We start from the raw sequence: 16,365 nt of genomic DNA, 5'->3' as shown, positions 1-16,365 counted from the left end.
TCTTCCTCTGCTTCTTCCTCTGCTTCTTCTCCTTCTTCCTTCACCCTGGCTTTCGATTGGATTGATTGAGATATTAACGTTTGGGTGGGAGACGCAGTCAGCTTCTCCTCTACGCTATCCCCCTCACACTCTTGGGAGAACTCTTGAAGAAAAAGGAGGAGACAAAAGTAAAAGAAAGGACGTTCCAACAGAGAAAAAGGGAAAAAGAAAGAGGGAGATAAAGAAAAAGGAGTTGAAGGAAAGGAGAAAGAAGAAAGCGGGAGAAGGGGAAAATTCTCGCCCTTATGATCCGGACAATTGCCAAGCTGTCCCAATGCTTGGTAAGTGCTTGTGCCCTCATTCGTTCAACCAAAGTAACTTTGGATCTAGGACTCAAAATTCGAAATTATTGAAGATTTGTGTAACGAAGTCTGAATTTTAAGTCGTTGAATTACGTATTTACATAGAAACAATAGTTTAAGGTGCTGTGAAACTATAAGATTTTACAAGGATCTCAATTTGAACTTATGGTCTACCCAAAATGAAATTTCAAATTCATCGCACATGCTGTCAAGTTCCAAGCAGTAATCTTCGGGGCTGAATTTCAGCCATTTCTGGCGAGTTTTGGGGCAACCAAGTTGGGATTCTTGTAGTATATTGAAAGCACTTTTTATTGACTATAAAAATGTTAGAAATGGAGTTCGGTGGCAAAAGTTATGGTGCGATAAAATTTCACACTTAAGCTCTGCATTGTGAACAGCTTGAATAGTCGCTTTGAGTATGTGATTGGTAGTATAGCCTTTTTGTAGTTGAGGTAATGCATTACTCAATTTTAACGTTGTCTGTCACTTATTTGATAGGATTGCAAATTTGCCAATTTGAGTAACATTTGTTATTTGGTCATAGGCGTTCCGAGGAGAGTGATGATGCTATCTCTTCTAAGAATTTTTAAACCCATGTTTTCAAAATGATAAAGGGGATCTATGCTTAGAATCAGGGAAGACCAGGTTAGTTGCAGCATGTATGTTATCCTATAACAGGCGAATTTCTATTCAAGCCTTCCAGGGACTACCTTTTAGTTGTGAACTATGCGGAAATTTGGATTAGAGATGCTCAAAGATGCTAGGAAAGTAACATCTTTAACTTAGCCGAGCTGCGTTTCTTAGAGGATTCTACTAGGCTTGAGAAGAAGAAGTGTTTAGAGAGACACAAAGAGAATTTGCTTAAGCACACACTTTACTTCAAAGACTTTGCCCCAAAGACTACATCCTCTTTATCTTTTATAGGCATTAAGAGATCACAAAAAACAAAGACCAAATTCATGAGTCTTAAAACACACAGAGGCTCTAGGATTCTTGGTCGGGAATTATTATAGGTGATATGAATGGTGACTACGAATAGTGATTTCCCTAGTATATTGCTATAGTATTTTGCTATAATGACCTGTGCTACAGTAACTTTCGCTACAAGTCTTATCTGTCATCTTGAGAGTTATAATTATAATTTGAATCATCAGAGTTATGTCATGTAAGCCGTTCTTTCTCGTAGCGTTGTTCCATTCCAATGTCATTAGGAGGATCGTTGGTATTATGAGAGGATTCCCTCTGTGAGATCAGGGCATCCCACATACTTTGACGACTTAAGGCATGTTCTTCTTCATAAATCCTGGAGGGTCTCGGAGTGTCGACAGGCATGACTGGTTGGAGCTAGTTTGCTGTTTGGGCATAATGAGAGACTGTGCTGGAGTCCATTCCAAGAGATAGAGGACCTTTCCATTGGGCATAGGATGCCTGAGTATATGATTCCTAAGAGGACTGTACGAGATCGTCCATGTTTGCCATTTCTTGTTCTTATGATGGAGGTGTCCTTACTTGATTCCGCGTTTACTCGAATTCCTCAAGTGCTTGTCTGTTAGCATGTTTGTTGCATAAAATTTGAATCGGGCACTTGCTATATTTTGATATTTGTGAATTGTGTAAGAACTAGTTGGTGGAAAAATATGTTTTGTTTGAGAAATGAAGTTGAGAAATATTATATATTTTGATGTCACGAAACCTTTGTACAAAAAGCTCTTGATTTTGAGATGGTTTATGGAATGTTATAGAGATATCGATTTGTGAAATACCTTATGACATGCATTCGATTCAATTTGGTTTGTAAAATTAGTTAATGAGACGAGTCTATTTCTAGTAGATGAATTGAATTGCGAAAGCTTTTTGTGATATATGAAATGAATTCTGGATTTGCTTTGTGGATTGTGGAATTGTATGCTCAAATATCGCTACAAGCCTAGTGGGGGGCTTGTGGGTATGTATACTAGCTTAGAATATCCTTGTGGGCCGAGCCATCGGTTAATAATAGGTGGAGACCTTGCAAAGGGGAAATTTTGGTCGCATTGTCACTAGTCGTTGTATCATGACCATGGTTTGATGTTGAGCAACATATTGGTCAGCGAAGTGGACTATTGAAATGTGATTTGAGTTTAGTCAATGAAATGGACCATTGACATGTGATTTGAGATTAATCATTGAAATGGATCATTGACGTGTGGTTTTTATATGAGATAGATCAATGGAATAGATCATTGATGTTTAGCATGAGATTAACCAATGGAATAGACCATTGACATGTGAATTGATGAGATTGATGAATGGATTTGACTATTGATATTTGTTTTGATATTATTATAAAATGAATATTTCTACTATAAATACGGTTATGTTGAAGTATATGTAACTTATTTTCTTATTATATGTTTGTTATATTCTGAATTTTGGATTAAAAGAGTGTGGTTTTTGGTTGCAGGTATGTATAATGGGTGCTCGATCTGCTTAGAAAGGATATATTACTCGTTGAGTTGTGGTTGCTCACCTATTTATTTTCCAAACTTTTTTTTTTTTTTTTTCAAGTTCCTCAGCTAACAATGAGTACTATGGGAGCGATATTGACGGGGGACTTTAGGAAATGTTTTTGGGAGCTTTGAAGCCGCGCCTTTCGGGTGGAAGGACGGCCATGTCATCTCCTATTCGTGATGGTTTTGGGCATCACATTTTGTAGTATCGGAACTTAGATTATGATCTTTTATCAGGTAGAATTTATAAAGATGCTGTGTGAATGTATGTTAGAATGCGTCAATGTGGTTGTTTGCTAGAATGCGTCAATCTTTTATTAAGTACTGGAATGGATGATTCATTTTGAGTCCATGCGGTTATTGATCTTGATTTGGAGAAGCTTATTTGGCTTTATAAAGTGTATCGAGGGCAAACGAGTTGTTACTTTTGATATGAAGAATGTATCTTAAGGCCTCAAACATGAAGGCTTTGTTCCTCTTCTCCGGTCGGTTGGCTTTATGGTTTAATTCATTAAACAGCTCCGAGCAATGATTCGTAAGCCCAATATCCGACCCGGCCCGCATGTACCGGGCGATTAACCAGATATACAATTTTTTTTTTTTTTTTTTTTTTTTTAAAGTATAGAGAGAGGGAGGGGTAAAGTTCTTTGTTTTTTGGAGGGAAAGCAATCGGGGAGGGGCGCAAACGGATGGACGGTGGGGATTGCCTTTGGCCGCCTCCTCCCCTCCCTGTCTACCCCTCGTCGCTCGCCATTCTTGCAACCCCCCGAAGAATCCTTCCTTCATCCTTCGTGTTTCCTTGGAATTCTTCATCTCCCTTTTCTTCCGTCAAATTCATCATCATTCGTTTCGACTAACGTCTCGGATTCGATCGGTGCCATGACATGACATGACGTTCGCTTCCCTCCATTCCCTTACCCATGTCAACCGTCGCCTCCGACACTACCCTCAAACGAAGGCGACCCGCCCACCACCCCGTCGCGCAAGGCCACGACAAGAAGAGAAAGAAGCAGCAGTGCGTAGCGGCGGCGGCGGCGGTGGCGGCGGCGCTGCTTGAGGTGCGGCACGTCGGGATCCCCTTGGTTTCCAATGCCACCGGGCGCCCTTGCGAGTCCATCCGGCTCGAGGCCGGCCGCCTCTACGCGATCGGCCGCGGCGCCGGGCGGTGCGACTTCCTCCTGCCCGACCCCCGAGTCAGCAACCTCCATTGCCGCATCCTGTTCGACGGTAGCCAGCGCAAGGTCTTCGTTTTCCATGCCGGGTCTCGTCCGAACGACTCGTTTGTTTCTAGGGAGAGAGTCGGGGAGGAGAGCGAGGCTGCTCCTTGCGGTGCTTTGAGTCGAGTGTTTGCCAATGGAGTCGAGTGTCGGCAGGGCAGCGCCGTCGCGTTGTTTGCAGGGGATGAAGTCCTGCTCGTGTGCGGCGGCGATGGTAAATGTAGGTCCGGCAATCGAATTGGATTTGCTATTAGGAGAATTGTTGTCCTGGATGAGGAGGAAGTGGTTTCTCCTGGTTCGGATGATCCTCGTGCAGTCAAGGAGAGGTTTTCTTTGCCTTGGACGACCACCGCGACGTCGAGCAGCAGCAAAAGGGTATCGGCCTCCCGGCTACTGCTTCGTCTCCAGGTCCATCCTCTTCCTCGGCTGTTTATTGCCGAGCGAAATCGCTTTTGGCTCGGTGCAGGCACATTTTGCACTCCGCCGACCCCGTTTCTTGCATCCGGAGATGCCCTATTTTTCTGGCAACAGCCGTGCCCGCTTCATTGAATTGTAATAATTCATCTGGATCCAGGCTCAATCTTTTTTCCAAGGAGCCTGCCACCGATCCTGGTGGTGAACCAGAGTTGCCAAATGTTTTGCCCATTAACAATTCCGACACCATCTGTAATTTGCCAAGCATGAGGTGCAGACTTCCTCACCCACTCACTCATGTGCATCCAGCTGAAAAGGTTGTGAGCTCGGAGATTGATGGGAAAGGAGCATGTGTTTCTGCCCATGCTGGAAACTTATCTCAAAGAGGCAACAAATATCTTGAGAATGCTGATCGAATCACCTCTAATCTAAACCGGGTGCCTCCAGAAACTGGCCCTTGTTTCAATTCCACTGCAAATGATGAAAATAGGCGCAGCTTCTGTCCACCTCCAGGGATGAATTTCTGCCTCAATCGTCTTGAATCTATTGGACAAGGTTCTTTTGGTTGTAGTTCTGAAATTTCCTTGGCAGAACTTATCTATCCCGTCGAAAGCATTGCGCAGATATTCATTGCGACGTTCACGTGTGACATTGAGTGGTTCGTACTTCTTTTTCTTTGCACTGATCTGTACCTTTTGGTTCCTTGCTCTCTTGGCCGATATGTTAATCATCTCTTGTCGTCCACATTTGCTATGAATTTTGCAGTGAATGCCTTCAGCCATTCCTTTTCTTATATTATTCTGCAGGGACAATATTATAGCTCTGGCTTTTCTTGTTAATTAAAAAATTACGTGAATAGTTCATGCTTATTTGCTTCTTGCTTTCATGTTTGCATCTAGAAAATCAGTCTACATTTACTTGTTTTTGGTTCTTGTTCCTGAACGGATGCTTGTATCTTCGCTGAGACATAATGGCAGGTTTCTATCCTACTGTCGAATTCCTGACCATTTGCCAGTGACCATTGCTTGTCACGACACTGATAGATGTTGGAGCTCAAGCCCTGAGCAAAGAACCCTTGTACCTTATCCAGAATTTCCAATGCTTGTTGTGGTGTAAGTTGTTTATCATTTCTCGGTTAAATTGAGTGATGTGCCTAAAGAGTTTTACACAATTTAGCGTTCTTGGACAATTACTTTTACAGATATCCCCCTTTCCCTGGGATCATTGCTTTTGCATGTCATCATCCAAAGCTTCTTGTTTTCCAAAGAGAGGATAGGATTCGTGTCATCATTACTTCTGCCAATTCGGTTGCCAAGTAGGTGATTCCTAAGTTTAACATATTGTGATTTAACATTTGTCATAGGCTCTTTTCTCCTTTGAAATTCTCAAATGAATTATTTTGCCACTTTTAGGGTTATGTGGTAGTTGTTCTCACTTTCTATTGTTTGGAAAAAATTTATGAGGTTATCATTTCCTTACATCCGGTGGTTTCTAGGGTACAGCTAACTCATATGCAAGTTATTCATGATGGGAACAATGCAGTAAGATCAAGTTGTACTTATGTATTTTTTCTGGCAAGCAATAGAGTGCTTTCCTTCTGAATGTATTTATGCCATGATGGGAGAATTATTCTCAGATAATCTATTTGATGGCATTGTTACTTAGTCATGAAGTTGGAGGTTTAGTCATGGAACTGCACATATGAATTAGAGTTCTTCCTATAACTTTCCCCCTTTTCCCCCGAGATTGCACTGTTTGTGGTATCCGTGTTTAAAGCAGGAGATGTGCATTGGTTCTTTATCTTCAACAGATGTCACCCCATTTGTGATGGAAGTGTCCTTACTCAATTCTGTATTTGCTTGAATTCCTCAAGTGTTTGTTTGGTAGCATGTTTGTTGCATAAAATATGAGTCGGGCACTTTCTATATTTTGATATTTGTGAATTGTGTAAGAATTGATTGATGGAAAAATATATCTTGTTTGAGAAATGAAGTTGAGAAATATTATATATTTTCACATTGCAAAATATTTTTGCAAAAAGCTCTTGATTTTAAGATGGTTTATGGAATGTTATAGAGATATCGATTTGTGAAATGTTATAGAGATATTGATTTGTGAAATGTTTTATGACATGCATTTGATTCAATTTGGTTTGTAAAATTAGTTAATGAGACGAGTCTATTTCTGGTAGATGAATTTAATTGCGAAAGCTTTTTTGTGATATATGAAATGAATTCTAGATTTGCTTTGTGGATTGTGGAAGATGTTATGCTCAAATATCGCTACGAGCCTAGTGAGGGGCTTGTGGGTATGTATACTAGTTTATGATATCCTTGTGGACCAAGTCACCGGCTAATAATAGGTGGAGACTTTGCTAAGGGGAAATTTTGGTCGCATTGTCACTAGTCGTTGTATCATGACCATGGTTTGATATTGAGCAATAGATTGGTCAACGAAGTGGACTATTGATATGTGATTTGAGTTTAGTTGATGAAATGGACTATTGACATGTGATTTGAGATTAATCATTGGAATGGATTATTGACGTGTGGTTTCATATGAGATAGATCAATGGATTGGCCGTGGGCAATCGTTGCCTGTGGGCGATGGTTGGCTATCGACAAAAGGAAAAGAAAAAGTCCAAAAAGAAAAGAAAGAAAAAAAATCAGAAAAAATAATAAAAATTCAAAAAATATTAAAATATTATTAAAATTTGTCAATGTCTACGCAATAGGTATTACACAGCATTGCCGACGTCTACGTTAGGATTTTATGGTCGAAATTGATCAAATGAACTCAATTGACAAGAAGTGAAAATATTTAGGATTAAATTGACAAAATTAGAAGATTTATGACCGAATTGACGAAATTGCAATAAATTTATGATTTTTTAGATAATTTTCCCTGTAAAACAAAGACATGTTTTGTGCCTTTCTTTTATCACTAGCTTACAACTATAGCCTACAGGTGATCCTTGTGGTATACGTGTCATATTAGGCTCGAAGATCAACCTCATATCCTTTTATGTACATCGCAATTTCGGCTGAGATTTCAATCCATGCCAAAATTGGATTAGGTCATGCCTTTTAATGTAAGGTCGATACCTAAAAACGCCATTTGCCTTTCGCTCGTCTCGAGCTCAATAGGCTTCTCACCTGTTAATCGAGGTTTTTTTTTTTTTTTTTTGTCAGTACCTGTTAGTCAAGTTTACTTACCACGCTTGGTGATAAAAAAGAAAAGCGAAAAAGGAAGAAGAAGAAAGAATTTGTGCGTGCTAAGTTTAAGTAGATATGATCATAATTCAACAACACGTTGGGCTTGCGCACGTCAATAAGATTCTAAAAGCCCAACAAGATTCCAAAATACAGTTTCAAGTTACTTTTCGAATGGTAAGTAATTCATTTTTGGTCTCCACGTCGAATACTCCGAAACAACCTTAAATAGGTCCGTTCAAGCCCAGACATTGTAAGAACAACATTTAACATTTTTGAATTCGTTGAACAGCTGCGAGCGATGATTCGAAAGCCCGATATCTGACCCGGCCCGCATGTACCGGGCTGTTAATTAAATTTACAATTTTTCTTTTTTAAAGTAGAGAGAGGGAGGGGTTTATTTTCTGGAGGGAAGGCAATCGGGGAGCTGCGGATGGACGGTGGGGATTGGATTGGACGCCATTGAAACCTTCCCTACCCCACCTTCTCCCGTGATCTGTCGCCCGCCATTCTTGCAACCCCCGAATCCTTTCTTCATCTTCGCTTTCTTTCTGCCCTGTCTACATGTATTAGCATGCGTAAGGTATGGCTCCACTTGTATTCTGCATAGTAGACAAGGCTCGGACATGGAATTTGTCGCATTTGCACCATTCGTTCCTTGGCCTATATTGAAGAAAGTTCCATGAAATGATGTTTATTATGAGCGACGATCTGCACAGCCCTTGCCTCAGCTTGTGAGGGTTGGTTGGTGGCCCTCAGTCAACCATGGCAAGGGTCAAACGACGCTCATTGTGCCTTAATGATGCTCACGTCCTTCAATCTCGCTCGACCATAGCCAGCTCTATGTCTGTCTTCCGTGACCATGGCCAGCCCTTCAAGTGTTGCTAAACTGATTTGAAATTATTATCAGTAATGGCTCCTCTCTTGAGCTCTTTTGTTTTATGGTTAAATATAATTTATCATTTAACTGGAATACCATATATACGCAAATTTAGGACAAAACCCACGCCAAAGCTAGTCTAACCCATTGGGAGTATAGCTTAAAGAATTAATTCTGATGGTCAAACAAGATTTGCTCAAAAAGGTCTTAAAAACAATCCAGAAGCAGAAATATCAGAATTGCAGAGAACGGTAGAACTATTTCTCTTGCGACTTTACTTCTATACAGAGATGGTGACGATCATCAGGTCATATCCTGTTGAAAGCAAATCTGATCAGTTCGTTTACACAACAAGAAACAAGACTACACACACCCAAACATCTCAAGGACCTCTGATGGCAAATCTGACAAAGCTGCAGTTTGATGAGTATTTAAAATTTCTACTGGGTATAGTTTGCAGAAGTAACATCCGACAAAGAGTTAAAGCGTACATTTTGCAGAGTGTTTTCATCTCCACTGCCGGCAAAGTTCTGGTGGAGACTGCCGGCAAATTGCAGCGTGCAATCTTTAGTCAATCTCGGCTATGAGAATACGACTGGGAGTGGGACTATCCACAGCAGCTTGGGGATCACATAAATGAAGTAGACCCACAAGTCTTTCGGCCGGTACTTTAACCACATCATGGCGAAACCCAACGTCAGAGGCCAAACGACTGACGCAATACTTGCTATAACTCACAGCTGCCAGACCACCAGCTGCCAGACCACCAACTGCCAGACCACCAACTGCCAGGCCAGTAACACGGACCGTCAAGAATGTAAGTGGAAAGGACCCGACAGCACTTTTAGCAGCCTGAAAAGCTGCTGCTTGCCCACTTCGGCCTCCGATACATACTGTCACCACAAGCAGACCCGTTTTACAGTAGATAGCAAAGTCCTCACAGTTGTTCTTGAAAAGATTGTAGCCTCCAAAGCCATTCTGGAGGAGGTAAAAGGCACGGTGAAGCACATCTTCAGGGGGGTCGGATTCCGCAAGGGTGCAAGTCCCTCGAGGGCTAGCAAGATGGAAAGCACGGGACACGCCGTACTCAAAGAGGTAGAGGTTTCCACCTGAAAGGAAGCAGTCGATGCAGGAAGAGATGACACCATCAAGTCTCGACTGATCTCCACATATCTGGCATTGTGTACCGACAGGAGGAGGGGGACATGAGCTCGAAATGATGGGGTCTAACACAGTACCCCTGCCGATTTCGTGTCCTGCCCCTCGAGTGAAGTGAATAACCTTCCCTTTACCGACGTATATTCCTGTTTGCGAACTCAAAAGCGACAATCTTTTCAGTATGCGAAAGCAGCTAAGTCCATAGAAGGTACGTGCTTGAAAAGAACATAATCCGGACGATCAAAGGATGGAAAGAATTCGACCTCCTTCAGTTGACAGGAGTAACCAACAATTCAGAAATAGCAAAGGGAGCACAAGCTAAGCAAAGGCGGACAAAGGGGTGGCAGACTTCCAAAAGGGTCAAGGGGATTCGATCTCTCTGCCACGTTGAATACGACTACTCATCCTAAAACATCTCCTTTTATACAAAAATCAGTAACGTTGCCACAATCTATATTAGCAGAAATGGTAAAAACAGGATAGAAAATCCATCAAGAGAAGGAAAACGACCTCTCTCACAGACCCACGAGGGCAAAGCTCCTATATATGAAACTAGGAAAGGACATTATCAATCATGTGAAGAATGGAGCAATTTTATAGAAAAAAAAAAAAAAAAAAAAAAAAAAAAGCAGAGGAGTTGAGGCGAAATCATCACCACCACCACCATCATCATCGTCGCGAAAAAGATTGCATTAAAATAAGCGAGAAAAAGGGAACGTGCCGTGGTGAGCGTAGAGGTACAAGTGACGCCAAGAGTAGATGTGATCCCCACGCTTGAGTCGGTCCCTCTTGATCTTGTTGGACAGCCATCCCATATCTGCCTCTTCCGCTTCTTCTTCCTCTGCTTCTTCTTCTTCTTCCTTCACCCTGGCTTTCGATTAGATTGATTGAGATGTGAACGTTTGGGTGGGAGATGCAATCACTCAGACTGCCTCGCCTCTACGCTATCTCCCTCCCACTCTTGGGAGAATTTTGAAGAAAAAGGGGAGACAAAAGAAAAAGAAAGGTTTCATCTCCTTTTCCTTACCAAAAAAAAAAAAAAAAAAAAAAGGACGGTCCGGCAGAGAAAAAAAGGAAAAAGAAGAGAGGGAGATAAAGAAAAAGGAGTCAAAGGAAAGGAGAAAGAAGAAAGCGGGAGAAGGGGAAAATTCGCGCCCTAATTATCCGGGTAATTTGCCAAGCTGACTCAACACTGTATCCCAATGCTTGGTAAGTGCTTGTGCCCTCATTCGTTCAATCGGAGTAGTTTTGGATTCAGGACTTGAAATTTGAAATTATTGAAGATTTGTGTGATGAAGTCTGATTTTTAAGTCGTTGAACTACGTATTTATATAGAAACGATAGTTTAGAGTGTTGTGAAATTGTAAAATTTTACGGGGATCTCGATTTGAACTTACGATTTACCTAAAATGAAATTTCGAAATTTGTCGCACGTGCTGTCAAGTTCCAAACAAATATTCAAGGCTAAATTTCAGCCATTTCTGGAGAGTTTTGTGGTAACCAAGTTGGGATTCTTGTAGTATGTCGAAAGCGCTTTTTATTGACTATAAATATGTTTGGAACGGAGTTTGGTGGAGAAAGTTATGGTGTGATAAAGTTTGCAAATGGCTCGAATAATCGCTTTGGGTATGTGATTAGTAGTATAGCTATTTTGTAGTTGAGGTAATGCATTACTCAATTTTAATATTGTTTGTCGCTTATTTGATAGGATTGCGAATTCAACGATTTGAGTAACATTTGTTATTTGATCGTAGGCGTTCCAAGGTGAGTGGTGCTATCTCTTCTAAGAATTTTTAAACCCATGTTTTCAAAATGATAAAAGGGATCTATGCTTAGAATTAGGGAAGACCAAGTTAGTTGTAACAGGTATGTTATCCCATAATAGGTGAACTTCTGTTCAAGCCTTTTAGGGACTGCCTTTTAGCTATGAACTATTTGGAAATTTGGATAAGAGATGCTCAAAGATGCTAGGAAAGTAACATCTCTAACTTAGCCGAGCTGCATTTCTCAGAGGATCGTACTAAGCTGGAGAAGAAGAAGTGTTTAGAGAGACACCGAGAGAATTTGCATAAGCACACACTTTACTTCAAGGACTTTGCCCAAAACATTACATCCTCTTTATCTTTTATAGGTATTAAGAGGTCACAAAAAACAAAGACCAAACTCATGGGTCTTAAAACACACAGAGGCTTCGGGATTCCTAGTCGGGAATTATTATAAGTAATATGAACGATGACTATGAATAGTGATTTCCCTAACATATTGCTACATTATTTTGTTATAATGACCTGTGCTATAGTAACTTTCACTACAAGTCTTATCTGCCATCTCGAGAGTTATAGTGATAATTTGAATCATCGAAGCTATGTCATGCAAGCCTTTTTTTCTCGTAGCGTTGTTCCATTCCAATGTCATCAGGAGGACCGTTGGTATTATGAGAGGATTCCCTTTGAGAGATTAGGGCATCCCACATACTTTGATTGCTTGAGGCATGTTCTTCTTCATGAATTTGGAGGATCCTGTAGTGTTGGCGAGCACGACTGGCTAGGGCCAGTTTGCTGTTTGGGGATAATAAGAGACTGTGCTGAAGTCCATTCCAAGAGATAGAGGACCTTCCTATCAGGCATAGGATGTCTAAGTATATGATTCCTAAGAGGATTGTGCGGGATTGTCCATATTTGCCATTTCTTGCTCTTATGATGGAGGTGTCCTTACTTGAATTCCTCAAGTGCTTGTTTGGTAGCATGTTTGTTGCATAAAATATAAATCGGGCACTTACTATATTTTAATATTTGTGAATTGTGTAAGAACTGGTTGGTGGAAAAATATATTCTGTTTGAGAAATGAAGTTGAAAAATATATTTTGACATCGCGAAACATTTTTACAAAAAGCTCTTGATTTTGAGATGGTTTATGGAATGTTATAGATATATCGATTTGTGAAATGCTTTATGACATACATTTGATTCAATTTGGTTTGTAAAATTAGTTAATGAGACGAGTCTATTTCTGGTAGATGAATTGAATTGCAAAAGCTTTTTGTGATATATGAAATGAATTCTGGATTTGCTTTGTGGATTGTGGAGGGTGTTATGTTCAATATTGCTATGAGCCTAGTGAGGGGCTTGTGGGTATGCATACTAACTTAGGGTGTTCCTGTAGGCCGAGCCACCGGCTAATAATAGGTGGAGATCTTACCAAGGGGAAATTTTGGTCGCATTGTCACTAGTCGTTGTATCATGATTATGGTTTGATATTGAGTAACAAATTGATCAAGGAAATGGACTATTGATATGTGATTTGAGTTTAGTCGATTAAATGGACTATCGACATGTGATTTGAGATTAATCGTTGGAATGAATTATTGACATGTGGTTTCATATGAGATAGATCAATGTAATAGACTATTGATGTATGGCATGAGATTAATCAATGGAATAGACCATTGATGTGTGAATTGGTGAAATTGATGAATGGATTTGATTATTGATATTTATTTTGATATTATTATAAAATGAATATTTCTACTATAAATACAACTATGTTGAAGCATACGTAACTTATTTTCTTATTATATGTTTGTTATATTTTGAATTTTGGATTAAAAGAGTTGTGGTTTTTGGTTGCAGGTATGCATAATGGGTGCTCGATCCGCTTAGAAGAGATGTATTACTCACTGAACCATGGTTGCTCACCCTTTTTTTTTTTTTTTTTTTCTTTTCCAGGTTTCTCATCTAATAATAAGTACTATGACAGCGATATCAACGAGGGGACTTTAGGAATTGTTTTTGGGAGCTTTGAGGCCGCGCCCTTTGGGTGGAAGGATGGCCATCTCATCTCCTATTCGTGATGGTTTTGGGCGTGACATTTTGTAGTATCGGAACTTAGATTATGATCTTTTGTTGGGTAGATTTTATAAAGATGCTGTGAGGTTGTATGTTAGAATGCGTCAATCTTTTGTTAAGTACTGGAATGGATGATTTATTTTCAGTCCCTATGGTTATTGATCTTGAGTTGGAGAAGCTTACTTGGCTTTGTAAAGTGTATCAAGGGCAAACGAGTTTTAACTTTTGATATGAAGAATGTATCTTTAGGTTCTCGAGGGGAGATTTCGAGAAAGAGATAAAAGAGTCATCGTGGTGACTCGCATGAAGCAAGAGATGAGCCCCAAATTGATTTAACTGAGGATTATAAAGTAATGATTTCTTAGTTGCGAATCGCGTGTTCAAGAAGTGTGTGTTTTTCAGATGAATGATAAAGAGTCGCATGGAAATCTAGTGGAGTTAAATATATATATTCTTGATGTTATTTTATGGGTTGTTTGGTTATCCTCACATCGTGATATTGTTATGATTTTCAGCAGACTTAAAAGATATAAAATATAATGTTGTGAAGTTGGAAAGTATTGTTGTTATCAGATGTGTTTCTTGAGATTATATTGGGCTTGTCTTCTTATAGAGAAATTGGTTTTGGTATTGATTAGTGTTGGAAGATATGCCTGAAGATCCGCCGGATTTGATCAATTAGAGATTGGACAGAAATATTGAATTGATTTGTAGAATATTTGTAGAACTTTTTATTTCCTTTTTTTCATGTACATCTTGTATTATAATTACAAAGCGTTGTACATTGATTACAATTGAAGTAATAGAAAAGACTTCTCTCCAAATTTCCACTCTTCCCCTACGCTCCTTGCTTCCTTACGCATTCTTTCAATTAGATACTTGATGCATCATTTTTTTAAGGTACCGCATTGAATAACACTTTCTGAACTTGAAAAAGAAAAAAGAGATGATAAGCCTAGAATTATTTTCAAAGCAAGATATGACCATTAGAAATTTCTCATCATGCCTCTTGGATTAATAGATGTGCCTTCTGCTTTCATGTATTTGATTAACAGAGTATTCAAAGAGTGTATAAATAGATTTATTATGGTGTTCATTAAAGACATATTGGCTTACTAGAAGAGCTTACGAATCATTGTCACAACCTTCAGTCTTGCCGGGTCTCGGTTCCAAGTATCACTCAAATTTTTTAACATGGAAATTCTATTTTGCTATCTTCTTTGAATGGCTGTGGCATGGAAATATTTTGTGTTTTTATCATCCTACTTCAGCCACTCTATTCTCGATCTCAAGCCCCGGTACATCTGTTCTGAACAGATTCTCTATTTGTTCCGTAAGTTCCTGCTGTTTATTCTTGTGTGCAGGTAAGCTCTAGAAATTACTTTCTCCTTGCAACTCATCTCTCAGGTCATTAATCCGCTTCTGGCCGTTTAGAAAAGTTATCTTGCTCCATTTGGCTAAAGCTAATGACACAGCTTTTAATTTCAGTACCGAATCCTCAGCAACTAGGCCAGTTCATTCCAAGTGTCCTTAATGATCCTACTACACTCCTCATTTTCCAACCGAAAGACCTCAAATATGAAGGATTTGCTCCTCTTCACCGGTTCAATTATCACCGGTTCAACTAATAGAGAGAGTAAAATTGGGCTATGGTTTTATTCATTCAAAAGTTTTGAATTCATCAAACAGCTCCGAGCAATGATTCGTAAGCCCGATATCCGACCCGGCCCACATGTACCGGGCTATTAACCAGATTTACAACTTTTCTTTTTTTTAAAGTAGAGAGAGAGGGGGAGGGGTTCACTTTTTTTTTTTTGGAGGGAAAGCAATCGGGGGAGGGGCGCAAACGGATGGACGGTGGGGATTGCATTGCCCGCCTTCGAAACCTTCCCTCTCTCCCCCACTTTTCTCCCCCTCGTCGCCCGCCATTCTTGCGACCCCCCGAAGAATCCTTCCTTCATCCTTCGTTTTTCCTTGGAATTCTTCATCTCCCTTTTCTTCTGTCAAATTCATCATCATTCGTTTCGACTAACGTCTCTGATTCGATCGGTGCCATGACATGACATGACATGACGTTCGCTTCCCTCCACTCCACCCATGTCAACCGTCGCCCCCGACACTCCCCTCAAACGAAGACGACCCGCCCACCACCCCGTCGCGCAAGGCCACGATAAGAAGAGAAAGAAGGAGCAGTGCGTAGCAAAGGCGGCGGCGGCGGCGGCGCTGCTCGAGGTGCGGCACGTCGGGATCCCCTTGGTTTGCAAGGCCACCGGGCGCCCTTGCGAGTCCATCCGGCTCGAGGCCGGCCGCCTCTACGCGATCGGCCGCGGCGCCGGCCGGTGCGACTTCCTCCTGCCCGACCCCGAGTCAGCAACCTCCATTGCCGCATCCTGTTCGACGGTGGCCAGCGCAAGGTCTTCGTTTTCCATGCCGGGTCTCGGCCGAACGACTCCTTTGTTTCTAGGGAGAAATTCCGGGAGGAGCGCGAGGCTGCTCCTTGCGGTAGTTTGAGTCGAGTGTTTGTCAATGGAGTCGAGTGTCGGCAGGGCAGCGCCGTCGCGTTGTTTGCAGGGGATGAAGTCCTGCTTGTGTGCGGCGGCGATGGTAAATGTAGGTCCGGCATTCGAATTGGATTTGCTATTGGGAGAATTGTTGTCTTGGATGAGGAGGAAGTGGTTTCTCCTTGTTCGGATGATCCTTGTGCAGTCAAGGAGAGGTTTTCTTTGCCTTGGACGACCACCACGACCACCACGACGTCGAGCAGCAGCAAAAGGGTATCGGCCTCCCGGTCTACTGCTACGTCTCCAGG

The 16,365-nt window shown here is 41.0% G+C and overlaps 2 protein-coding genes across 4 annotated transcripts; one reads left to right on the top strand and one right to left on the bottom strand.

Moving 5' to 3' along the window:
• The first annotated feature begins 3,750 nt into the window (after positions 1-3,750).
• LOC120295643 lies at positions 3,751-5,780 on the top strand. The gene is made up of 4 exons (XM_039316931.1): positions 3,751-4,373; positions 4,622-5,119; positions 5,439-5,573; positions 5,663-5,780. Exons 1-4 carry the CDS (start codon positions 3,751-3,753, stop codon positions 5,778-5,780), a joined length of 1,374 nt encoding a protein of 457 aa, XP_039172865.1.
• Positions 5,781-7,845: 2,065 nt separating this feature from the next.
• LOC104452426 lies at positions 7,846-10,714 on the bottom strand. Of its 3 annotated transcripts, none has more exons than XR_005553073.1 (3): positions 10,433-10,714; positions 9,045-9,857; positions 7,846-8,562 (listed from the first exon to the last, which is right to left on the bottom strand). XR_005553073.1 is itself a non-coding variant. In XM_039317199.1 (2 exons), exons 1-2 carry the CDS (start codon positions 10,524-10,526, stop codon positions 9,121-9,123), a joined length of 831 nt encoding a protein of 276 aa, XP_039173133.1. In that variant the 5' UTR covers positions 10,527-10,713; the 3' UTR covers positions 8,813-9,120. The 3 variants fall into 3 exon arrangements, 1 of the variants encoding a protein (XP_039173133.1); XR_726803.3 differs by lacking the exon at positions 7,846-8,562 and adding an exon at positions 8,820-8,868; XM_039317199.1 differs by lacking the exon at positions 7,846-8,562 and having other exon boundaries at positions 8,813-9,857; positions 10,433-10,713.
• Positions 10,715-16,365: the final 5,651 nt, after the last annotated feature.

The sequence above is a fragment of the Eucalyptus grandis genome, chromosome 7 (genome assembly GCF_016545825.1).
Source record: "Eucalyptus grandis isolate ANBG69807.140 chromosome 7, ASM1654582v1, whole genome shotgun sequence".
NCBI lineage: Eukaryota > Viridiplantae > Streptophyta > Magnoliopsida > Myrtales > Myrtaceae > Eucalyptus > Eucalyptus grandis.
Note: the sequence above shows the minus strand (reverse complement) of the source record. Positions and strands in the feature narration are given on the sequence as shown.